General features: G+C 36.8%; 1 protein-coding gene across 1 annotated transcript in view; it reads left to right on the top strand.

The window, feature by feature from the left end:
- SFMBT1 (Scm like with four mbt domains 1) overlaps window positions 1-27,049 on the top strand; it is a 128,317-nt gene that overhangs the window by 71,459 nt on the left and 29,809 nt on the right. The window contains exons 2-4 of the mRNA XM_061195433.1: window positions 739-893; window positions 9,938-10,032; window positions 20,694-20,934. Coding sequence (XP_061051416.1) covers window positions 866-893; window positions 9,938-10,032; window positions 20,694-20,934 — 364 coding nt within the window. The 5' untranslated portion in view covers window positions 739-865. The remainder of the gene's footprint in view (window positions 1-738; window positions 894-9,937; window positions 10,033-20,693; window positions 20,935-27,049) is intronic.

The raw sequence follows: 27,049 nt of genomic DNA, 5'->3' as shown, positions 1-27,049 counted from the left end.
TAGTGGTTGCCTGAGGCTAGGGATGGAATGGAGAAGAACTGCAAGTGGGGAATGAAGTTTCTTTCCAGGGTGATGGAAATATTCTAAAATTGGATTATAGTGATGGTTATACAACTCTGTAAATTTATTGAAAATTATTGAATTGTACACTTAAAATGGGAAATTTTGGCATGTGAATTATATCCCAATAAAGCCTTTTTAAAAAAGAATAAATGGTTTCAGAGGTTATTTTGGAGGGATTGAGCTCTCTTTATAAGTGTAATTGTAGACAAATATAGTTGATACTTTTTGGTTCTGCATAATATTCTAGGTAAATGAAATGGAAAACTAGATAAAATAATATGTCGTATCCTGAATCTTATTTACTGGTTAAGACAGGGCATTGAAAGCTAACTTTTCCCCCCAAGATTTCATTAGGAATTAGAGTTTTTGTGGATAGTGGTGCTCAGTATTATAATCTAAGTTGAAGGGGTAGTGATTCATATATATGTTTATTTGTTGTGATTTTTAGATATCAAGATCTTGATAGCTCTTTCTCTCTCTCTACACACACACACACACACACACACACCCCGTCTTCAAAATTAGAAAAGGTGTCAAAATTTTTTTCTCTAATTCCATCTATTCTGCCAGTGTATTTTTGTTTTATCTGCCCTTTCAACCCACCAGAGTGTCATGTCTTATGACTGAATAAACACTGGACTGCAACCTGTTAATGTGTTCTTTTTGATTTTTCAGCACTTTCATTTGGACCCTTGGATGCCCATTGAACAGATGCTTGAGAACTGCAAGTAATCTTCAGATTGTAGCATAACTATAAGGCCTGTCCTCTGTGTGGGGAGGAGATCACCCATGTGCTGTGGAAATGAACGGGGAGCAGCAGATTGATGCAGGTATTGGTTTTGCTGAGCAAAATCCATTCTTCAGAGTGCAGAATTCCATTACTTACCTGTGTTATGTTGTCTGGCTTATCTTTGTACCACTAAATGGGAAGCTCTTTGAAGACATGAGTTGTCTTTCTTTGTACCTGGCAGAGAACCTGGCACTGGGTTGGGGGGGGGGTACTCAGCATGTTTGTTGAAAAAGTAAATAACTTTTACGAGCAGACTTCATTAAAAAAAAAAGAAAGTTAGGTTCTTTTGAGGTAATTATCAATTCATAGGAGCTTGCAAAAATACTGACAGTTCTCATGTACCATTCACCCAGTTTCTACTGTAAGTTACATCTCATTTAAGTATAGTACAATATAAAAGCTAGGAAATTGATCTATGTATAAAATGTATGTAGTTCTGTCACTTTATCACGTGTAGATACCTGTAACCACCACCTCAGTCAAGATACAGAACTATTCCATCACCACACAGAGCTCCTTTGTACTGCCCCTTCATAGTTACACCTACTCCTCTTCCCCAATATTCCCTAACCCCAGGTAACCATTAATCTGTTCTTCATCTCTATAATTTTGTCATTTCCGGAATGTTACATAAATAGAACCACACAGTATGTGACTTTTTGAGATGGGCTTTTTTCACTCAAAATAATGCCCCTGAGATCCATCCAAATTCTTGAATGTATCAGTAGTCTGTTCCCTTTTATTGCTTGGTAGTATTCCGTGGATATACTGCAGTTTGGTTAACCGTTCATCTGTTGCAGTACATTTTTGTTGCTTCTAGTTTTGGGTTTTTATGAATAAAGCTGCTATAAACAATCATATATATAAAATTTCATTTTTCTGGGATAAATGCCGAGGAGCACACCTACCTTCCAGAGTGGCTGTACCATTATACATTCTTAGCAGCAGTATGTGAGATCTGATTTCTTCACATCCTCACAGCCGTTTGGTATTGTCACTATTTTTATTTAAGTCATGCTGATAGATGTGTAATGATAGCTCATCCTGGTCTTAATTTTCTTTCCCCTATTGGCTGAATGCAAATGATGTTGAACAGGTGATGCAGGTGATGTTGAACAGGTGCTTACTTGCCATCCCTGTATCCCCTTCAGTACCATGTCTTCATATTTTTGGCTCATTTATTAATCATACTGTTTGTTTGCTTTTAATAATTTTTTTAACTATAGAGGTTTCCTGAAAACATCTTTATTGAAATATTTTTCTTTTTTTTAAGATATAATTCACATACTATAAAATTTACACTTTGAGAGTATACAGTTCAATAGTTTTTACTATATACACAAAGTTGTGTGACCAACACTACTACCTAATTCCAGAATGTTTTCATCACTCCTCAGAAGAAACCATTAGCAGTCATTTCTTGCTTAATCTACCCTCTGGCAACCATGTCTACTTTCTGTCTCTACAGATTTACCTATTCCTACTTTCTTTTTATTAATGTTTGCATGGTATATCCTTTTCATCCTTTCACTTTCTTTTTTTTTTTTTTAATTTTATTTATTTTTGGCTGCACTGGGTCTTTGTTGCTGCGCGCAGGCTTTCTCTAGTTGTGGCGAGCAGGGGCTACTCTTCGTTGTGGTGCGTGGGCTTCTCATTGCTGTGACTTCTCTTGTTGAGAAGCACAGGCTCTAGTCACGTGGGCTTCAGTAGTTGCAGCACGCAGCTCGGTAGTTGAGACATGCGGGCCCTATAACTCACAGACTGGCTTTAGTAGTTTCGGCGTGTGGCTCAGTAGTTGTGGCGCGTGGGCTCTAGAGCGCAGGCTCAGTAGTTGTGGCCCATGGGCTTAGTTGCTCCATGGCATGTGGGGTCTTCCTGGCCCAGGGATCGAACCCGTGTCCCCTGCATTGGCAGGCGGATTCTTAACCACTGCACCACCAGGGAAGTCTCTCATCCTTTCACTTTCAACCTGTGTAAATCGTTATATTTGGAGTAAGTTTCTTGTAACAGCATGTAGTCATTAAAAAATATTTTTTTCAGTCTTGTAATTGGTGTAGACCATTTACACTTAATGTAATTACTGATATGTTAGGGCTCACGTCTGCCATTTTTGTCCATTTGTTTTCTCTTTTTTTAATACATTTATTTATTTATTTATTTATTTTTAGCTGCGTTGGGTGTTCGTTGGTGCGCACAGGCTTTCTCTAGTTGCCGCGAGCGGGGGCTGCTCTTCGTTGCGGTGCGCGGGCTTCTCATTGCAGTGGCTTCTCTTGTTGCGGAGCACAGGCTCTAGTCACACGGGCTTCAGTAATTGTGGCTTGAGGGTTCAGTAGTTGTGGCTTGCGAGCTCTAGACCACAGGCTCAGCAGTTGTGGCACACGGGCTTAGTTGCTCCATGTGGGATCTTCCCGGACCAGGGCTTGAACCCACGTCCCCTGCATTGGCAGGCAGATTCTTAACCACTGTGCCACCAGGGAAGCCCTGTTTTCTCCGTTTTTTTGTTCCTATCTTTTCCTGCCTTCCTGTGGGTTACTTGAACTTTTTTTTAGAATTTCATTTTGATTTGTCTGTACACTGTTCTTGAGTGTTTCTCTTTGTATAGCTTTTTAGTGGTTGCTCTAGGTATTACATTATATATACTTAACTTATCACACTCTGCTGGTTTTATCATTTTGTTAATTTGAGTGAAGTGTAAAAATTTTCCCTATTTTTATGTCTCTTTACCTACTCTTATTTATAATAAACTTGTCTTAAATATTCTTCTACATGTTTTGAGAACCACATCAGATATTGTTAAAAGCTTTGCTTCAACTGTCAAATATAATTTAGAAAATTCAAGAGGAGAAGGAAAATGTATGTTTTCCAGTATTTTTACTCTTTTCATTGTTCTTTATTCCTTCCTGATTTTCCAAGATTCCTTCTCTGTCATTTCATTTCTGTTTATAGAATTTCCTTTAGCCATTTTGTTAGGGTAGGTCTCTTGGTGATAGAATTCATTAGTTTCCCTTCATCTGAGAATATCTCAATTTTGCCACTCATTACTAAAGGATATTTTTGCTAAATATAGAATTCTGAGTTGAAAGTTCTTTTCTTCATCTCCTGAAAAATATTGTGCCTTCTGGCCTCCCTTTCTGATGAAAAATTTCCTGTCATTGGAATTCTGTCTCCCGCCACTCCCCTTAAAAGAGGTATTGTTTCTCTTGCTGCTTTCAGGATTTTTTGTCTCTAGTTTTCAGCAGTTTGACTCTGTGTATCTGTGCACAGATTTCCTTGGGTTTATCTTGTTGGGAGTTTTCTCACCTTCTTAAAACTACAGGCTTACGTCTTTTGACAAATTTGGAACATTTTCAGCCATTATTTCTTCCAGGACTTTTTCTGCCCTGTTCTCTTTCTCTTCTTTTGGGACACTGAAGACACTTTTGTTAGATCTGTTGCTATTGTCGCACAGCTCTGTGAGGCTCTTTTCATTTTTTTTTCTCTCCGGTGTTGAAATTGGGTGTTTTCTATTGCTCTTTAATTTTGGTGTTTTTTTCCCTGTCCTCCTCATTCTGCTGTAGAGCTTATCTGTAGAGGAGTTTGTTTTGTTTTGTTTTTTGGTTATTGTAGTTTCAGTTCTAAAATTTCTGTTTTGAGCTGGGGAGGAATGAAAGATGGGAATGGCTCCAACTTAAGAGCCACAATCCCACTATTCTAACAGAGGTTCTGTAACTTGTCTTGATAGATGCTTTTCAGTTTGTTCTGTGCCTTCAGTTAATTTCAGAACTTTGAAATGGTCAATTTTCATTGTTTAGCCAGTATTTTTGCTGCTTTTCTGGAAGAGTGGGTTCACTGAGGTACTCACTCCGCTATTTAGGAAGTTGATTTGTTTTCTTTTAAGTGTTATTATTAACTCATATCGTATATACATTACATATATATTTTATATATGAATTTGAATCCATTGCTGTCATCATTCATTTGATGATCAAATTGCCTCATTCTAGACCAATGAGAGTTCTTTCAGATTGGTTCCTGTGTTCTTTGGATGTGATGTCATATATCTTTGATAGTTATAGTCCTTGCTTTCTGGCATAATAAGATTCCAAGGTCCCTCTTGCACATTTCCTGCCCCAAGCTTGCAATCTGCCATTTCTCTGAGGAGCTCTTTTTTTTTTAAGTGGATATGATATTTACAGTCTACAATCCAGGTGCTGGGGTGCTCATTGATAGCAGATTGCCATTTCTTCTAGGTCTTATCCATAGACATAGCTAGGAAATACACGTCTTTTGAAGAGAAAAGAAAATCAGATGGCTTCATCTGATATTTACAATTTTAATTTAAAATTACAGGGTTTTTATTTCTTTGATTTTATATTCGTGTCTCTTTTCTTTTAGAAATGTGTTGTTTTGTAATGTCTTTAGTATCATCACTTATTTGTTTTTATCCTATAATATTCATACAATTTTTTCATAATAACAATACCAGCCTTCCAAATATCAGTAGGATAATAGTGTATAGTTTAAGATTTCTTTATGGTTTTGCCTTTAGATATATTCCACTTGGGTTTGCAGTCAAAATTTTGTATTTTATTAATGACTTAAAGGGATCCTGTTTTCTTTGCGGTTTTGACACCAACAGTTAGGCATATTTGTTTAAGTTCATTTTCAGTTTTTAGAATTTTTAATTTAAATGTTTCTAAATTGTGTTAAGTACATACATAGTTACAAAGTCAAAATTATATAACAACATTCCCACTTTCAACCTGATAGTATTCATCCTTTTTATTCTTCTCCATATATATAACAAGTTTTATTACTTTTTATTCTATTTTTCATGTTTTAAAATGTAAAAAGATATGTGTGAGCATTTACATATATATTCATCTCTCTCTCACCTTATACAAAAACGAGAGCTACAATAAAAACTGCTCTGTGTTTTGCTGTTTCACTTAGTGTATACTGAAGATTATTCCACATCAGTATGTGGAAATCATTCTCATTCTTTTTTACAGATGTATAGTACTGGATGTATATACTGTATTTTATTCACCCTGTTCCTTATTGATGGACATTTGGGTTGTTTCCAGTCTTGGTATTACATATAGTACTGCAATGAATAGCTTTGTACATATGTCTTTTTGTATTTTTGCCAGCATATCTTTGGGATAGATTCCTAGAAGTGGGATTGCTGGATCAAAAGGTAAATACATATGTAATTTTGCTAGATATTGCCACGTTCTTTCACCAGGGTTGTATCGTTATGCTTTACCTGCTTAATTACCTGCCTCACCATGGAGTGTGTTGTCAGACTTCGGAATTTTTTCCATCTGATATCTCAATGTAGTTTCCATTTGCATTTTTAAAAAATGAATAAATTTGCACACGTTTCCATATATTTAAGGACTATTTGCATTTTTTAAAAATAAATTCTCGGGACTTCCCTGGTGGCGCAATGGTTAAGAATCCGCCTGCCAATGCAGGGGACACGGGTTCAAGCCCTGGTCCGGGAAGATCCCACATGCCACGGAGCAACTAAGCCCACGTGCCACAACTACTGCGCCTGCGCTCCAGAGCCCGCGAGCCACAACTGCTGAGCCTGCGTGCCGCAACTACTGAAGCCCGCACACCTAGAGCCTGTGCTCCGCAACAAGAGAAGCCACCGCAATGAGAAGCCCACGCACCGCAATGAGAAGCCCACGCACCGCAACGAAGAGTAGCCCCTACTTGCCGAAACTAGAGAAAGCCCATGCACAGCAACGAAGACCCAATGCAGCCAAAAATAAATAAATAAAATAAATTTATTAAAAATAAAATAAATAAATTCTCTTTTCATGTGTTTTGCTGACTTTTCTATCAGATCATTAGTCTAGTTTCTTCTCAGTTTTTAGGAAGTTTTTGATGAATGAGAGATTTTAGTCCTTTCATTCACTGCTTTTATTGTTGTTACTGTTTATTTTTTATTTTTAAATCAGCATGCTGTTTGAGGGACTAGGGTTCTTGCCAAGGACCATGAATATGAATGTCCAGCCTTGTTATGTTTTAGTGATGGAAGTTGACTTTCTACTGGCTCATACTTCCAGGATGCTCCCAATAAAGTCTTTGTTGGTTTGTTGTATTTCTAGGGAAAAATTTCAAATACATAGAAACGAATGGAAAGCAATATAGGAAATACCCACGTACCTACAATGCAGAATTTAGAAATTAATAAATAATAAATTAACATTGTCCAATATTTGTTTTCATTTTTTAAATTGTGGTAAAGTATCCATAACATAAAATTGACCACTTCAGCCATTTTTAAGTGTACTGTTCAGTGGCATTACATACATTCACATTATTGTGCAACTATTACCACCGTCCATCTCCAAAACTTTTTCATCTTCCCATACTGAAACTTTGTACCCTTTAAACACTAACTCCCCATTCCCCTCTCCCCCTAGTCCTTGGAAACTACCATTGTTCTTTCTGTCTCTATGAATTTGACTACTGTAACTACCTCAAGTAAGTGGAATCATAGAATATTTGACCTTTTATGGCTGGCTTATTTCATTTAGTGTAATGTTCTCATGGTTCATCCACATTGTAGCCTGTAGCCTGTGTCAGAATTTCCTTCCTTTTTTTTCAGAGATGTGGTGCTGTTTTTTTAATATATATAAATTTATTTATTTATTTTTGGCTGCATTGGGTTTTCATTGCTGCATGAGGGCTTTCTTTAGTTGTGGCGAGCAAGGGCTACTCTTCGCTGCAGTGCACGTGCTTCTCATTGTGGTGGCTTCTCTTGTTGCGGAGCACGGGCTCTAGGCATGCGGGCTTCAGTAGTTGTGGCACGTGGGCTCAGTAGTACTGGCTCATGGGCTGTAGAGCTCAGGCTCAATAGTTGTGGCACACGGGCTTAGTTGCTCCGCGGCATGTGGGATCTTCCCAGACCAGGGCTCGAACCCGTGTCCCCTGCATTGGCAGGCATATTCTTAACCACTGCGCCGCCAGGGAAGCCCCTCCTTCCTTTTTATGACTAAATAATATTTCATTGCATGCATATAGCACATTTTGTTTATCCATTCATCTGTTGATGGACACTTGAGTCAGTTACTTCCGCCTTTTGGCTATTGTGAATATTGCTGCTATAAACATTCATGTATAGATATCTGTTTGAGTCCCTGCTATCAGTTCTTTTGTGTATATACCCAGAAGTGGAATTGCTGGATCATATGGTAATTATATTTTTAATTTTTTGAGAAAGCACCAAAAATTTTTCCACAGTGGCTGTACCATTTTATATTCCGAGACCAGCAGTGCACAAAGATTCCAATTTCTCACAGCCTTGCCTACACTTATTTTCTGCTTTTTTGATAATAGCCATCCTAATGAGTGTGAGGTGGTATCTCACTGTGGTTTTGATTTGCATTTCCCTAATGATGTTGAACATGTTTTCATGTGTTTTTTCATTTTTTAAAAGAAATAAAACATAATACAGTTTAAGGCTCTTTTGTACTTTCCTTCTAATCTTCTTTGCTTCCCTCCATCCCCAAAGGTAGCACTGTTAATGTTGATGTATATTCTTCCCATCCTTTTTTTATACTGTTATTGATTTGTATTTATAAACATTATATTGCAGTTTTGTTTTGAAGCCTAAATTGTATCTTGTGCTTTTCATTCTGCACCTGCTGTTTTTACTTGATGTGATTTTTTTTGAGATTTATATATGTCAATATAGTTCATTTATTTCAGCTGCTATATGTAGTAGTACTCCATTGTAGGATTGCCATAATTTATCTATTCTTCTACTGATTGCTTCTGTCTGTTGCTGTTAGAAACAGTGCTGTGGTGAGCATCCTTGTATTTGCCTCCTTGTGTTTGTGAGAAGCACAGGTTCCCCAAGGGTATACTCATTCAGCAGCTGTTTATCACAGACTTGCTAGTGACAGGCATTGTTTTGGGCAGTGGGGATAGTCAGTGAACAAAACCCTGCTCTTAGGGAGCTTATGTGAATTGGGATTATTGGATTCCAATGGAGTGTTTGAATCTTTGCTCACTCAACAAAAATGTATTGAGTCTCTGCTGTGACAGAGATGTAGGAGTGACCAAAACAAAGTTCCTGTCTTCACAGAGTTTGTCTAATGGGGAAGATAAAAAGACATGGTATGCTTGCAGGTAGGAATGAATGCTGTGAAGATAATGAAAGCAGAGGCTGGAGGTTTCTACTTTAGATGCACACTGATGGAAGGCCTTTCTGGTGGAAGGCTTTTCTGGAGAGGTGTTGAGTAGAGGCTTGAATAACGTAACGCTGTCAATGACAGGGGAATGAGTCTAAGCGGAGGAAATAACAAATGCAGAGACTTTGAGGAAAGAACATGGTTAGAGAGGAGTGGCAAGAAACTCAGTGTCCCTCGAGCGCAGTGAGCAAACAAGAGGCTGGTTGGGGATGCAGGAGCAGGGTCGGGAACTAGGGGTCAGATCACATAGGGCCTTTGCAGTCTCCCAAATTTTAGATTTTATTGTGTGATTAAAAGGTGAAAGATATTGTTGTTAGACCTTGCGCTTAGAGAGATAGCAGTAGAAATGGTGGAAGGTGATTAGATTTGGGATATTTTTAAACGTAGTACCCAGAATTTTCTGATGGATTGGATGTGAGATGTGAAAGAAAGGGAAGAAAGTAAGGATAACTCCACAGTTTTTGGATTGAGTCAAAATATCAACCAGTGGTAACTTTTACTCAGTTGGAGAGTACTAAGGAAGAACAGATTGAAAATTTAAGTTTGAAATGCCTATTAAGGATCTCAGATATTTGGCATTAGATACTAAATTACAGTCCAAAGCGATTATAGTAGTTACACTCTCACCAGCTTTATGTGATCTATTTAGGTGAATCCCAGATAGATCCCAGCAGGAGACAGCATGTCACACTCTATGGTGTTGAGATTCATTGACAATCAGTGCACTAAGGGAACCTGCTATTTAAAAAGAATACTTAGTTATTTTGTGTGAAAAGTCAATTAACTTGTGAAGTAAATTGTAAGTTAGGTTTACTAAGTTTATGTTTTTATACCTTAAGTTTTTTTTAATTGAGTCTTACCTGTTTTTGTGTTGTTTTGTTTTTAATTCCAGATGCTGGATCTGGAGTGGAAGAAGTGGAATTAAGCTGGGAAGACTATCTAGAAGAGACAGGGTCCACAGCAGTTCCCTACGGGTCTTTTAAACATGTGAGCGGTGACTATATTGCTTGACTTACTATATTTCTTTTCTTTGACTCACTGCACCATCATTAGAGAGTTTAGAGTTATTTTAAGGTAGAATACTTGAGAGAATTTGAGTGCTTTTTCTTTTTCCCTCCTGTTGCCACTTTTATTAAGAAAACTTGACATATTCTAAAACCCTTTTGGTTTTGTGTATTTTTTGCCACTCGATGCCAGCTTGTCTTTTTTTGACCAGTCGTGAATATTCCTTTATTTTGTCAAAAAAAAAAAAAAAAAAAACCTCTTCAGTTGAAGAAAATGATTTATAGTCTGGTACAGGCAGACCTTGGAGCTGTTGCGGGTTCAGTTCCAGACCACCACAGTAAGGCAAGTATTGCAATAAAGTGCAAGTCACACGAATTTTTTGGTTTCCCAGTACATATAAAAGTATGTTTAAACTATACTATAGTCTGTTAAGTGTGCAATAGCATTATGTCTAAAAAAAAGTACCTACCTTAATTTAAAAATACATTATTGCGTAAAAATGCTAGTCATCATCTGAGCCTTTAGCCAGTTGTAATCTTTGTGCTGGTGGAGGGTGTTACCTCGACGTTGATGCTGCTGACTGGTCAGGGTGGTGGTGGCTGAAGGGTTGGGGTGGCCGTGGCAGTTTCTTGAAAAAAGATAACAGTGAAGTTTGCCCCATGGATTGACTCTTCCTTTTACGAATGATTTCTCTGTAGGTGCAATGCTATTTGATAGCATTTTACCCATAGTAGAAGTTCGTTCAAAATTGGAGTCAATTCTCAAGCCCTGCCACTGCTTTATCAACTAAGTTTATGTAATATTCTAAATCCTTTGTTGTCATTTCAACAATCTTCACAACATCTTCACCAGGAGTAGATTCCATCTCAAGAAAGCTCATCCATGAGAAGAAACTCCTGGGACTTCCCTGGTGGTCCAGTGGTTAGGACTCCATGGTGCCAATGCAGGGGGAATGGGTTCAATCCCTGGTCGGGGAACTAAGATACCTCATGCTACACGACGTGGCCAAAAGATTTAAAAAAAAAAAAAAGGAAGAAGAAGAAGAAACTCCTCATTTGTTCAGGTTTTATCATGAGATTGCACCAATTCAGTCACATTTTCAGGCTTCACTTCTAGTTTTCTTGCTGTTCCACCCCATTGGCAGTTACTTTCTCCACTGAAGTCCTGAACCCCTCAAAGTCATCCATGAGGGTTGGAATCAGCTTCTTCCAAACACCTGCTAATGTTCATTTTGACCTCTTCCCATGGATCACAAATGTAATTAAAGGCATCTAGAATGGTGAATCCTTTCCAGGAGGCTTTCAATTGTTAGATTCATCAGAGGAATCACTATAGCAGCTACGGCTTCATGAAATGTATTTTTTAAGTAGTCAGACTTGAAAGTTGAAATGACTTCTTAATCCATAGACTGCAGAATGGATGTTGTGTTTGCAGGCATGAAAACATTATTAATCTTGTACATTTCCATCAGAACTCTTGGGTAACCAGGTGCATTGTCAGTGAGCAGTACTATTTTGAAAGGAATCTTTTTCTGAGCAGTAGGTCTCAACAGTGGGTTTAAAATATGCAGTAAACCATATTGTAAACAGATGTGCGGTCATCCAGGCTTTGTTTTTCCATTTATAGAGCACAGGCAGGTTAGATTCAGTATAATTCTTAAAGGCCCTAGGATTTTTTCATGGTAAATGAGCACTGGCTTCAGCTTAAGCTCACCAGCTGCATTAGCCCCTAACAAGAGAGTCAGCTTGTCCTTTGAAGCTTTGAAGCCAGGCTTTGACTTCTCTGGCTATGGAAGTCCTAGATGGCATTTTCTTCCATCTTCTTCCAAGATAAGGCTGTTTCATCTACATTGAAAATCTGTTGTTTAGTGTAGCTACCTCCATCCATTATCTTAGCTAGATCTTCTGGATAACTTGCTGCAGCTTCTACATCAGCACTCGCTGCTTCACCTTGCACTTTTATGTTATAGAAATGTCCTTTTTCCTTCAACCTCATGAACCAGCCTCTGCTAGCTTCACACTTTTCTTCTGCAGCTTCCTCTCTCAGCCTTAATAAAATTGAAGAGAGTTAGGGCTTTGCTCTGGATTAGGACTTGTCCTAACCATAAACCTGAATTAGTATATGGTGAAGGGCTGCCAAATATAGTAAAAATCAAGCATGGATATAGGAAGATGTTGAGAAGGGATGGCTATGACTAGCAGATCATGGGCAAAACTGGTAGAACTCAGAACTCTAGAGCAATGGTAATGTATGTCCAAGCCACTGGCAAGACTTTTACACGACCAAGTTTGGCACAAAGGAAGGAGGGAAGACAGGGCTGAAGAAGGAATTAGAGATAAACCACATTTGCACAGAGGAAGAGTGTAAGATAGTGAAAAAGCCTTCCTCATGGTGCATGTCTGGTGGAGAGAACAGCCCCCACTATGGGAAAGGCACTAAGCTTTACCTGGGTCTTCTAGAACAAAAGCATCAAACTGATTGGGGAAGGGATGTAGGTAGGAGAGGGGTAGGAATACATGCTGGAGCATCAGAAGTCCCCTACAGTTGGGGGAAGGTTAGGATCACTGAGAAGTTTCCACCCCCAAGACCAAGGGACACAATCTCACAAGACTGAGGCTGAATCTCAGAGAATGCTTGTCCCCCACTACCAAGTTAGAAAATTGTGGGTAGTAGAGGTCTGTTTGTGGGGGAGAGGCAAGAGTGTGGAGAGAGAGAGAGAGACAGTCACAAAGAGAAGTGTAGTTACAAAAGAGGTGTAGTCACAAAGAGAAGATCTAAATGTGAGGGTGGAGCAGCTAATGTTGAGGGGAAAAAACGTATAGCAAATAAGCCTACAGCATAAATACCAGACAGTGCTAGTGGAATCTGAAGCCTGTGGTGCACTGTGAATAACTGTTAGCAACAATAAAACCCAAACCCAGCTCTACTCCTAACTAGATTGACTTAACCTTCTCTCTTGAATTTAAGACCTAAGAAGAAACATGCTCATTTCCGGGAGTAAATACTATGTGTCTCAGTCTTGACTGTTCTACCCAGGATGTCTAGCTTTCAACCAAAAATCATGAGAGACACACAAGAAGGAAGAGAAAAACAGCACACTGTCAAGAGGCAAAGCGTTCAAAAGAACCAGACTTTATGACCCAGATGTTTAAACTGTCAGAGAATTCTAAATAACTATGATTAATATGTTAGAGGCTCTAGCAGAATAGGTGGACAACATGCATGAACAGAAGAGGAATTTCAGCAGAGATGGAAACTATTAGAAAGAATCTAATAGAAATGAAAAACATGGTAACAGATGAGTGCCTTTTTCAGGCTCATCAGTTGACTTGACACCGATGAGGAAGGAATCAGTATACTTGAAGGTGAGTCAGTAGAAATCGCCCAGACTGAAATATAAAGAGAAAAAAGTGGGGGGAAAACAGACTAGAACACCCAATAGCTGTGGACAATATTAAAAAGAAAAAAAAATGTAATTTGTGTGTAATTGGAATCTCAGAAGGAGAAAAGAGCAGAGGTGAGGAAGAGATGTTTGAAGGGATAACGGCAGACAATTTTCCAAAGGAAAACAAAGATACTACACCACAGATCAAAGAAGCTCAAGCAATGCAAAACAGGATAATTAATAACAATAAAATGCATCCAGACACATCATATTCAGACTGCTGAAATCCACAGGGAAAGAGAAAATCTTGAAGGCAGCCAGAGGAAAAAAAGACACATTACATATAGAGGAACAAATATAAGAATTATAGTGAAATTTTTTTGGGAAACTATCCAAACCAGAACACAGTGGAGTAAGATCTTTAAAGTGTTGAAAGAAATGAACCTATCAACCCAGAATTCTGTCCTCAGCAGAAATTTTTTCCAGAAGTGGAGGAGAAATATAGACCTTTTCAGGAAAAGAAAAATTAAGAGGTTTCATTATCTACAAAAAAGTATTAGGAAGTTCTTAAGGCAGAAGGAATTTGAAATAAGACAGAAACTTAGATCCACACAAAGAAATAATAGAAATGGCATAGATGTAGCTAGATATAAAGTTCATTGTTTTCCTTATTTTTAGTGTCTCTAAAAGATACCAGTTTGAAACAACAACAAAAAAATGGTAGCAGTATATTGTGTGTTTATAGCATATGTAACTATAGTAGCACAAAGGATGGGAGGGAGGATTTGGGAGTATATGGTTGTAAGATCTTTGTGCAACACATGAAGTGGTATGGTATTATTTGTAAGTAGACTGCAATTAATTAAAAGATGCATATTGAAAACCCTTCATTGTTAAAGGTTTTAAAAAAATTAACTTCTTCCTCAATGTTGTACAACCACTAACATTCTCCATTTCCAGAACTTCTTCATCATCTCCAACAGAAGCCCTGTATTCAGGGTTTCTCCCCTGGGTGGCTCCTCCCACTCTCCTCCCCCAGCCCCTAGTAACCTCTATTATACTTTGTGTCTCTGTCAATTTGCCTATTGCACTTAGTGAAATCATACAATATTTGTCCTCTTATGTTGGCTTATTTCACTTAGCACATCATTATACTTTTAAAAACTTTTTTAGTGGTTGCCCTTGTTTTTGCAATATACATTTACAACTAACCCAAGTTCTCTTTCAGGTAACACTGTACCATTTCATGGATAGTGCCAGTAGCTAATATCAGAGTATTCCCAATTACTCCCTCCCAGGCCTTATAACATTGTTATCATTTGTTTCACTTACGCATAAGCTATAATCACCAAATAATTTGTTGCTGTTATTAGTTTGAACAGTTATCTGTTAGATATATTAAGAATAAGAAAAATAAGATTTTATCTTCATTGATTCTTTTATATGTTTATTATATATTTATTCATTTATTCTATTGCTCTTCCTTTATGTAGATCTAGTTTCTGACATATATCATTTTCCTTCTTTCTGAGGAATGAATGAATGAATGAATGAAGTTTCCCAGCCGCGCTGTGTGGCTTGCGGGATCTTAGTTCCCTGACCAGGGATTGAACCTGGGCCCTCGGCAGTGAAAGCGTGGAGTCCTAACCACTGGACTGCCAGGGAATTCCCTGAAGAATTTATTTTAATATTTCTTGCAAGAAATATTACTGGCGACAAGGTTCCTCAATTTTTGTTTGAGAAAAGTCTTTATTTTGCTGAGTACAGAATTCTTAGTTGGTGTCTTTTTTCTTTAAGTAATTTAAATATTTCACTCCACTATTTTCTTACTTGAATGTTTTCTGAAGAGGAGTCTGATGTAATTTTTATCCTTGCTTCTCTATAGGTAAGGTATTTTTTTCTCCTCTGTCATCTTTCAAGAGTTTTTTCTTTGTTTTTCTGCAGTTTGAGTATCTTATGCCTAGGTATAGATTTTTTTGTGTTATTTATACTGCTTGGTATTCTCTGGGCTTCTTGGATGTGTGGTTTGGTATCATTAATTTGGGGAAATTCTCAGTCATTATTGCTTCAAATATTCTATTCTTTCTCTCTTTTCCTTCCAATATTTATAGTACACTTATGTTACACTTTTTATAATTGTCCCACAGTTCTTTGGTATTCTTTTCCAACTTTCTCATTCTTTTTTCTCTTTGCTTTTCAGTTTTGAAAGTTTCCATTGAAATTTTTTCTAGCTCACAGATTCTTTCCCTGGCTGACCCCAGTCTTGTGGTTGAGCCCATCAAGGAATTCTTCATTTTTGTTAGAGTGTTTTTGGTGTCTACCATTTCATTTTGATTTTTCCTCGGAGTTTCTAACTCTCTTCTTGCATCATCCATCTGTCCACTCTTTTCATTTAGAGCCCTTATCATATTAATCAGTTGTTTTAAATTCCTGGTATGTTACATCTCTGCCATATCTGAGCCTGGTTCTAATGTCTGCTCTGTTTCTTCAAACTGTGTTTTTTGTCTTTTAGTAGCTCTGTAAGTTTTTGTTGAAAGCTGGACATAATATACTGAGTAAAAGGAATAGAAATAAATAGGTCTTTAGTGTTTTATGTTTACCTGGATAGGAGTTAGGTTGATTTTTACCGTTTGTTGTAGCTATAGGTGTCAGAGGCTAAAATTTACTTTGTTGTCATTAATTTTGTCTCCCCTGTTTTACAGGAGCCCTCTTGATGTGGTGGTAAGGTGTGAGGAGAGCAAAAGCATTCTCTAGCCCTGTGATTTGGTCTCAGTGTTTTAGTGAACCTGAGTTGTGCATATCCTTTCCCCTATTTTGGAAGCTAGAGGGGGCTGGAATTGGGTATTTCCCTTACCTTAGATCAGGAAAACTCTGGTAAAAGTTCTGGTAAAACTCTAGTTGGTTAGGACCTAGTAAAATAGTTTTTCTTGAGGGTTAGTCTTGTTAAGAAGAGCAGAATGCTTTGGATGTATTTCACAATGCTACTTTATTCTTCCCTCTGTCAGAAGTACTAGGAGATTTTTCTCTGATCTTTATTGTGAAAACCTGGTAGGACTCCTGGGGGGGTAAACTCAGAGAAGACCGTGGGCGGCCCTGAGACTGGGCCCCCATGGAGTTTTTACCTCTCAATCTTGTCCATACTGAGCCTCTAGCAATTCATTAATAACAGTTTGAGGTTTCCTACCCTGGTTCTAGTCCTGCAGAGGTTTCTGCTCTGTCTAGTATGTTGTAATTCTCTGTATCTGTCTGTCTGTCTCTAATTTTGAGCACAGCAGTTTTGCCCTATGACCTCAATTCTCTGCTGTATCTAAGAAGAGTTGTTGATTTTTAGTTTGTTGAGGTTTTTTTTCTTCTTAGGACAGGAGTTCCAACATCCAAAAATCCTTACATGTCAAATTGAAAACCAGAAGTCCTGTATTGTTTTTCTGTTCTCTATTTTATTTATCACTACTCTAATCTTTATTATTTCCTTCCTTACGCTAGCTTTGGGTTTAATTTGCTCTTCTTTTTCTAGTTTCTTAAGAAGTAAAGTTAGGGTGTTGATTTGAGATCTTCCTTCTTTTTTAGTGTAGTCATATATGGCTACAAATTTCCCGCTTAATGCTGCTTTTGCTGCCTCTCATAAATTTTTATGTATTTTTGTTATAATTTGTCTCAAAGTATTTTCTAATTTCCCTTGTGATTTCTTCTTTGATCTATTGGCTGTTTAAGAGTGTGTTTCATATCCATGTATTTGTGAATTTTCTAGTTTTCCTTCTGTGATTGAGTTCCAGTTTTATTTCATTGTGATTAGAAAAGATACTTTGTATGATTTTTGGTTTTTGGCCTAAAATTATGGTCTATCCTGGAGAATGTTCCATGTAAATTTGAGAGGAATGTGTATTCTCTTGTTGTTGAGTGGAGTGTTCTCTATATGTCTGTTAGGTCTAGTTGGTTTATAATCTTGTTCAAGTCTTCTGTTTCCTTTCTGTCTGATCATTCTATCCCATATTGATTGTAGGGTACCAATTTGTTTAGAGATCAGCACAACCTTGATACCAAATCTAATAATATTTCAGGAAAGGAAAATTACAGAGACATGTCACTCATGACGACTAATGCATAAGTAGCATACAAAATAATACCAAACTAAATGTAACTATATTTAAAAAGGATAGTACATTAATAACAAGTCGATTTTTCCAGGAATACAAGATGGCTTAAGTGGCTTAACATTTGAAAATCAATGAGCATAATTCACCATAGTAGTAGAATAAAGGAGAAAAATCACATTATCATCTCAATATATAAAGAAAATTATTGATAAAATTCCACATCCACTTACGATAAAACTCTTAGCAAACTACAGATGGGAATTGCCTTAATTTGATGAAGTGTATCTATAAAAAAATCTACAGCAAACTTTATTAATGGTAATATGATACATCTTTCTTTTTAATATGGAACAAGACAAAAATCATGCTGGTTAACATGATTTCTGTTTGATATTGTATTGGAGGATCTAGCCAATATAATGTAAGAAAAACAATTAAAATGTATAAGAATTAGGAAGGAAGGGAAAAGGTCATTATTTGCAGATGAATAAAATAATTTACAGCTATATTATTAGAATTAATGAGTAATTTTAGCAAGATTTTTAGATACAAGGTCGGTATAAAAAACCTATTATTTGTATATACTAGCCGCAAACAGAAATGGAAACTGAAAGATGTGATTTACAATAACATAAAAAACATCAAATAGCTAGGAATAAAATGTAAGAAATATTTGCAAAGAAACTTCAAATCTTTATTTATATAAGTTAAAATGAAGGAATATACCTGTCCATCTGTTGGAAGACTCACTATTGTAAAGATGTCAGTTTTCCCCAAATAGATCTGTAGATTGACTGCAACCCAAGTCAAACAGCAAAAAAAAATTTAAGTAGAAATTGACAAACTGATTCAAACAAGTAAAACCTGACCCCTACCTAATACCACACACAGAGATTAACTCAAGGTGGATATTAGTTCTCAATATAAAAGGCTTCTAGAAAATAATATAGTAGTATATCTTATGACCTTTACGGATAGGGAAAAGTTTGTTTAAAAATATAGAAAAACCATTAACTTTTTAAAGGAAAAATATTGATGAATCAGAGTATATTAAAATTAATAACTTCTGTTTATCAAACATCAAGAAAGCGATATTTGTAATACAAATAATTGACAAACTGATATCCAGAATATTGACTCAATTAAAAATTGGCAAGAAATTTAGGCATTCCCCAGAAGAAGAAATATAAATGGCTAATAAATAAAAAGGTTCTCAACTCTGTTAATAATCAGAAAATGCACATTAAAATTACAGTGAGATAATATAATACATGTTTCAAAATGGTTAAAATGAAAAAGGTAGAAAATACAGTAATGTTGGTTAGAATGTTAAGGCAGAAGAATTTCTTGTATACTACTGGCAGAGTACATTGGTACAGCCACTTTGGAAAATATTTGTCTTTTTATTATAGGAATCCATGTAGGTATGCATCAAATGACATATAAAACTATTCATATAATTATGAGAATATTATCAGTAGTCTTCCAAAACTGTGACCTACCCAGAGTGCCTACTACGAGGAGCATTAGAATGGATAAATTATGGCATATTTGTATAATGGAATACTATACAGGAGTGAGAAGACCTAAAATACTGTTACATGCAACAGCACAAATGAATCTCATAAGCAATGTTGGGCAAGAGAAGCCCCACACAGAAAAACATTCATACTGCATAATTTTGCTAACATAGTGCTGAAACACAGGCAGTGTTAAACTGTAGTGTTATAATTCAGGATAGTGATTACCTTTCAGGAGTACAGCAGGTTAGTGATTAGAATGGGGAGGAATTTTACACAGAATGCGGACTTTCCCTCTCTGGCCTCTCCTTTCCAGGAGCCCCCTCCCTTTCCAGTGGTTATAATGGCCACATTGCACTTAGTTGTCATGTCTCCATCGTCTCCTCCAGTGTGGGACAGTTCCTCATTCTCTGTCTTTCATGGCCTGGATACTTTTGAAGCGCATATCATATACCAGTTATTTTGTAGAATGTTTCTCAATTTGTGTTTGGGTTTTCTCATGATTAGCTTGAGTTTATGCATTTGGCAAGAATGTCATAGAAATGATGTGCTTTTCTGGTATGATATCAAGGGTATATGATATTGATGTTTTAGGACTGGTGATGTTAACTTTGATCCGTTAGTTAAGGTGGCGTCTGCCAGATTTCTTCACCGTAATGTTACTGTTTTCCCCTTTGCGACTAAGAAGAATTTTGTGGAGAGAACCTTTGAGATTATGCAGATATCATAGTCGTCATAGTCATTTTGGCATCCATACCTCTGATTTCAGATCAACACCACAAGATTCATTCTGCTTTTACCTTCTTCTTTTTAAAATTTTATTCTATTTTATTATTATTATTATTTTTGGCCGTGCCGTGCGGCATGCAGGATCTTAGTTCCCTCACCAGGGATTGAACCCATGCCCCCTGCAGTGGAAGCGTGGAGTCTTAACCACTGGACTGCCAGGGAAGTCGCATTCCCCTCTTCTTATTTTTACTTCTTTCTCCCACAGTGAGAAACCTGGCTCTCATTATCCATAATATATTTATTTAATTTTAGTATACACATACAGGAGTTCCAGAATTGCAGACCCCTAACTTTGTGACCATATAATTTATCATCTAAATTAGGACACTTTTGAGAGAGATAAGAGACATTATTATTATTCAAGAATAACAGGTGTAAACACAGACTGTTTTAGGGAAACTGGGAAATATGGCTCCCTTTGTATGGTACATATTATACTAATTTATTATCAGTATAACTTATTTTTGTCCTTTACCTTGTCTAGCTTCATAAATTTTCTTTCGAATGATCGAGAAATCACTCTTGAAAACTTAATGTGTTGAAGGTTGTTAAAATGGTGAACATTCAGTGATTTGTATACTTAACAGAAAGCATATTAGGTAATCATAATAGACTGCTTCGGTGGAATATTGAGTTCTCTTAAAGCTCGTTCAGAGTCAGATGGAACAGAGCAGCATTGCTAGTCCCTGTTTTGTTTGGATCACTCCTGTGAGTTAGAATTGGAATTTCTCAGGTTTCCCTTGAGAAGATTTTATTGCATTTAGTGCTTCAGAATTGTAAGTCTTAAAGAATGTTGGCCAAAGAAGTATTCATTTGAGATGTTTTTCTGGTGGTTAATTACATTTCCCTGTTTAGGTGGACACACGTTTGCAAAATGGATTTGCTCCTGGGATGAAACTGGAGGTGGTTGTGAAAACCGATCCTGAAACCTACTGGGTTGCCACCATCATTACCACCTGTGAGCAGTTGCTCCTCCTCCGCTACGATGGCTACGGGGAGGACCGGAGAGCAGACTTCTGGTGTGACATCAGGAAGGCTGACCTCTACCCCATTGGGTGGTGTGAGCAGAATAAGAAGACCCTTGAAGCCCCGGAAGGTAATGCGATACTTCGTATCAAGGCGTGATGTGGTATTGCTGTAGGAAAATTTGGGCTGTCCACAGTCTTAAGGTTTTCAGTTTCCCAAGCACATAGGTCTTCCTAACTTCTTTGGGTTAGCATTTTGAATGACAGTATTTATAAGGAATAATTTACATTTCCCTTTAAAAAAAATTATATTCTGTGCTCACTAAGCCTGAGGCTTTTATGACATTCATAGGAAGCATCTGTTGCTTATAATCCTGTAGGTCTGTGAGGCTCTCTTAAGTTTGAGACTTGTAGGTCTGGTTGTCTTTGAGTACTTTGGGCCAGATTGATTCTCTTTCTGATTTTATCGTCCTCCCTCCTATCACCTACAAGCAATCTGGGACCTGTGAACACTTAGAATAAACCAGGTGAAGCTCCCTTCCAGGAAAGAGCCCTACTGGGAGTAGAATCCAAATTAAGTAGGACAGAGACAATAGGACAAAAGAAAGAGAAGGGTCATATAAATGTGCAGAAAGGAAAGACAGACCTTAAGAAAATTCCAGACCTTATATGCTTTACTTTCAACTTCTTATTTTTTTATAATTTCAGATTTACAGAAATACTTCAGATTTGCAAAAATACTATAGAAAATTCTTGGGGACTTACTGCCAACTTTCCCCAAATGTTGGCATTTTACCACATTTACTTTATCCTCCCTCCCTCCCTCTCTCTCTCTCTCTCTCTCTTTCTCTCTCTCTCTCTCTCTCTCTCTCTCTCACACACACACACACACACACACACACACAGAGGCTTTTTTAATGAACCATGAGAGTCAGTTGTACATGTGATGTCCTTTTACTCTTTACTTCTAAAAACAAGGACATTCATGAACACAATAAAATAAAATCAGGAAATTAACTTTGATATAATACTGTTATTTAATCTATAGACCTTGTTCAGTTTTTATCAATAATGTTTTTATAGTAAAATGTTTCTACAGTAAAAGAAAATCCTGGATCATGTGTTAACATTCATTTGTCGTGTCTCCTAAGATTCCTTTAATCTGGGACAGTTCCTCAGGCTTTCTTTGACTTTCATGACTTTGACATCTTTGAAAGGTACAGGCCAATTTTCCCAGTAATGTTCATTGTGTCCTGGGTTGAGTACTGTTCATTATTCCTCATGTCTTTTCCTCGTCCAGGATTCAGTGCATTTAGCTGTCATATCTTTTTAGTTTCCTTAACCTTTCTTTGTCCTTCTTGGCGTTGACGTTTTTGAAGAGTACAGGCCGGCTATTTTTTAGAATGTCTCACAATTTGGGTTTGTCTGATGTTTACTTAGATTCAGATTGTGCACTTTTGGTAGGAAAAATGCAGAAGTGATGCTGTGTCCTTCTGGTGCATCATGTCAGGAGACACATGCTGTTGGTTTGTCCTGTAACTAACTTGTGATATTAACTTTCATCACTTGATTAAATTGGTATATGCCAAGTTTTTCCACTGTAAAATTCCTTTTACTGTTTTTAATTAGTAAGTATCTTGTGGGAAGATACCTTGAGATTATGTAAATATCTCATTATTCTTCAAACTTCACCCACTATTTTTGGCATCCATTGATAATTTTTATCTGAAACAGTTATTACTCTCATGATTACCAAATGGTATTTTCTAATTCCTTCTTCATTTCATAATTGGCTTTCTACTATAGAAGGAGCTTTCTCTTTTCTACCATTTACACACATGTATTTATGTATGCATGTATGCATGTGTGTATTTATGTATCTATGTCAGTATAGACTCATGAGTATTATTTTATTCAATGGATTATAATCCTTACTATCATTATTTATTTTGATGCTCAGACTGTCCTAGATTTGGCCAGTGGACACCCCTTCAAGCTGGCAAATGTGTCCTTTGCTATGTTCCCATTATTCTTTGAGTAGTTTCTTGTTCAGGAAACTTTTCCCTGCCTCAGCCCTGAAATCAGCCATTTCTCCAGGGAGCCTTAGATTTTTTTGTTTTGTTTCATTTTGTTTTTTGAAGGATGGTATTTAGAAATGGAGTTAGAGTCCTGGGTTATCGGTGGGCTTCTAGCTTGCCATTAACATTCTGTGAAAAAACATTGTAAGAGGAAGCTCTAGAGACATGAAGCTACCTGGCCCACTATCGCATCTTAAGAGTATAGGAAAATTCACCTCATTTAAACATGAACAACAGAAAATGATTTCAGTTGAGTCTCATACAAGGTCCAGTTAGTATAATAAAAAAAAGAGGAAAAAAGGGTAGAATAAAATCCTTCCAGAGAAACATAACCACAAAAGACATGAACACTGTGTCAGACAGAAATGTAGTAACAGTGATAGAGTAGTGAGAAAAATCATAAATAAAATTTATAAAAATTACAAAAATGAAAAGATTTGAAAAGAAAAAGATTTGAAAAAAAAACAGAAGGTAGGCAAGAACTAGAAATTTAAAAATACTAGAAATGAAGATTAAGTTAAGATGAAAACAGGAGTGAATCAACCATGAGTAATATCTGAAGAGAAATAGAAGATGAAAAAGAGGGAAAAAAAATTTAAAAAAGAAATAAAAAGGACTTGGAAAAAAATATTAATAATATAGGTTGGCAAAAATGGTTCAAGATACATAAAATAGAAGTCCCTGAAGATGAAAACCAAAGTAACAAAATAATAAAATACTGTAAACTAAAATTCAAGAAAACTTTATGGAAATAAAATAGGACTTAAAAATACATATTGAAAGGGTTCACTGTGTACATGGGGAAATAAAATGAGAACAGCTAAATCAAGGTGTGTATTGAACTCTAAAGCAAAAAAGGATCCCTTAATCTTTTAGGCAAAAAACAGTAAGTTTCTTGAAAAGGAAAGAAAACAAGATTGTCATCAGACTAATTGACAACAGTGCTTTATGCCGAAAGACAATAGGGTAACATTTTTAAGAAATTCAGTGAAAGAAAACATGAGGCCAGGATTTTATTTCTAGCCAAACTGAACATCAGGTGTAAAGGCCACATGCAAACTGTTATGAAGATGTAAGGATTCAGGGAATATTGTTCCCATGATTTTTCCTTCCGAAGAAATCCACTAGAGAATGAGGTTCAGAAAAATCAAACGAGGGCTTCCCTGGTGGCGCAGTGGTTAAGAATCTGCCTGCCAATGCAGGGGACACGGGTTCGATCCCTGGTCCAGGAAGATCCCACATGCTGCGGAGCAACTAAGCCCCTGCGCCACAACTACTAAGCCTGCGCTCTAGAGCCCGCGAGCCACAACTACTGAAGCCCATGTGCCTAGAGCCTGTGCTCCGCAACAAGAGAAGCCACCGCACCACAACAAAGAGTAGCCCCCACTCGCCGCAACTAGGGAAAGCCCGCGCGCAGCAACAAAGACCCAACTCAGCCAAAAATAAATAAATTAATTAATTTTTTTTAAAAAAGAAAAGAAAATCAAACAAATGAAGGAACATTAGCATGAGAATTGTTAGTGAAACACTAAATGTATATATGACTGTAGAACTTCGAGCTAAATGATGGTTGTAAGAGAGACAGTATAGTATATAATGGCTACATGCTCTGACAACATAAATACAGTATAACTATAAAAAATATGGGACCACAGTGGGGCGAGCAAGTGAATACAGTGGTATAAGCTTACTCATCCCTCCTCCCCTTTTAAAACAGGTTTATTGCCTAGTAATTTAACTAATTGCCTTTTAAGTGTTAACTGGGGGTAAAAGGCTATTACCTGAAATGAGATGCTGAAAGAGAGGAGAAGAAAGACATTATAGCTAACTTTAGTATTGTTTATTAAAAAAAAAAAAAAATGGGGGCTTCCCTGGTGGCGCAGTGGTTGAGAATCTGCCTGCTAATGCAGGGGACACGGGTTCGAGCCCTGGTCTGGGAAGATCCCACATGCCACGGAGCAACTAGGCCCGTGAGCCACAACTACTGAGCCTGCGTGTCTGGAGCCTCTGCTCCGCAACAAGAGAGGCCACAATAGTGAGAGGCCCGCGCACCGCGATGAAGAGTGGCCCCCGCTTGCCGCAACTAGAGAAAGCCCTCGCACAGAAACGAAGACCCAACACAGCCAAAAATAAAAATTAATTAATTAATTAATTAAAAAAAAAAAAGAAATAGAAAATAGTCTGAAAGTAGAGAGGACTAAAATTGTTATATAAAGATATTAGTATAAAAGTAACCAGAAGAAAAAAAACCACAGACCTTTCTAAATGCCAAAAGATAGATTTTAAAAAAAAGTATATATTTAAGTAAAATAGATCACATAGTGAAAGACTGTACACATACACAAGCAATTTATGTAATACTTAACAATATGACAGAATTGAGGTCGTATCTTTTGGTAATATAAATAAATGTTAATGGGCTTACTCTTCTATTAAAAGTAAACAATTCAGGTTGGCTCACAAAATAAAACCCACTTCTGTGCTATTACAGGAGACATACCTAAATGGAGATATTCTGAAAGAATAAACATAAAAGGATGGACAAAGATACATAGACAAATGCAAATAGAAAAGAAAGCAGGAGTCTCAGTCTTGATATCTGACAAAGGTGGAATTCAGATCAGAAAGCACTGTAAGAAACAAAGAAGGGTACTTTATTATTATTTTTTAATTGAAGTATAGTTGATTTACAATGTTGTGTTGGTTTCAGGTGTACAGCAGAGTGATAATCTCTTGGTTCATCCATGTTGCTGCAAATGGCATTATTTCATTCTTTTTTATGGCTAAGTAATATTCCTTTGTGTGTGTGTGTGTGTGTGTGTGTGTGTGTGTATCAATATATATCACCTTTCCAAAGAAGAGTACTTCATAATAAAAGGTGCAATCAGTCATTAAAAAAAGAAACAGGGTCCATCTACATATATCCAAGGAATGGTCTCCAGATATCTTGTTATATGAATAAAGAAAAATATGTATTGAATGAGGGAGGAGGAAGATGTATGAATGCATGTGTATGTGTGTGTTAACTTCGTTTTTTAAAACTAAAGGAATCTTTTTTTTTTTTTATTGAACTATAGTTGATTAACAATAAGGAATACACCATTTTAAAAAGTTGCCTGTGGGTAAAGAAGGGAATAGGATGAAGGGCACAAGGTTAAAAGGTGGATTTTCTGAATGTACCTTATTTTGTAGATTTGAATTTTGAACCATGTAAATATTTTATATAACTTATAAAGCAAAATTAAATTTAAAAAAGCAATTTGTAAAAAAACAAATGCAGAAGCAAATAAAGAAACCTGTGTATGGAGCTTGTGAAGTAACTACCCAGAGAACAACTATTTCAGTGACTTTCAAATACAGAAATTTAAATGTATGTCCCTAGTAAGGCTATGCCAAAAGGAACCAAAAAAATTGCCGAAGTAGCAACAACAACTCAAGCTGTTTTTAGTAATCATATTGTTGGTGGTAGAGTTGATGTTATTTTGAAATCATTATTTGTGTGTTGTGGGATAAAGCTGGACTGGGGCAGGAAATGTACAAGAGGAGCATGGAACATCTTTTTATACCAAAAGTGAAAAAGAGATCAATAACTATTTACTACGGTTATGTCAAAGGACTCAGGAGCCAACCTGAAGAGACCCCCTCTTCTTAAAGATGAGACACTTTGAGCATCAATAGGACAGTAGCTGCAATGGCCTGAAACATATATGTGATTTAATCTGTAACTTCGTGGTGAATCTTTTAAACAAAACCCTCATTGGTCACCTTGGGACGATGCTGGAGAACCAACTGATAATTTTGAAGGCTGGTAAATACAGAGAAAGAATAAAGAGAATCAAGCATATATCCTGCCTTCTTTTTGTGATCAAATAGTAGAAGAAGATAAATTTTTCTTTATAGAAGTATTTTGGTTAGTAAATGAAGAAGGGGTGATAGAATATCACCATTTTTAGCCCCTAATGAATCAGTATATCTATGTAGTGACCATTAAAAGCTGCTAACATCACAGAAGGAGAGACAACCAGAATGAATGTGCCTCTTGATGGAAAGATACAACTCCACTTATGAACTAATCTTACCCCCCACCCCAGAGAGTCAAATCTGAATTTGATCAAGCCTCTAGATCTAAATACTGATTTATAGAAAATGGAAAGGACAGTAGAGCAAC

This window comes from Eubalaena glacialis, chromosome 7 (genome assembly GCF_028564815.1).
Source record: "Eubalaena glacialis isolate mEubGla1 chromosome 7, mEubGla1.1.hap2.+ XY, whole genome shotgun sequence".
NCBI lineage: Eukaryota > Metazoa > Chordata > Mammalia > Artiodactyla > Balaenidae > Eubalaena > Eubalaena glacialis.
Note: the sequence above shows the minus strand (reverse complement) of the source record. Positions and strands in the feature narration are given on the sequence as shown.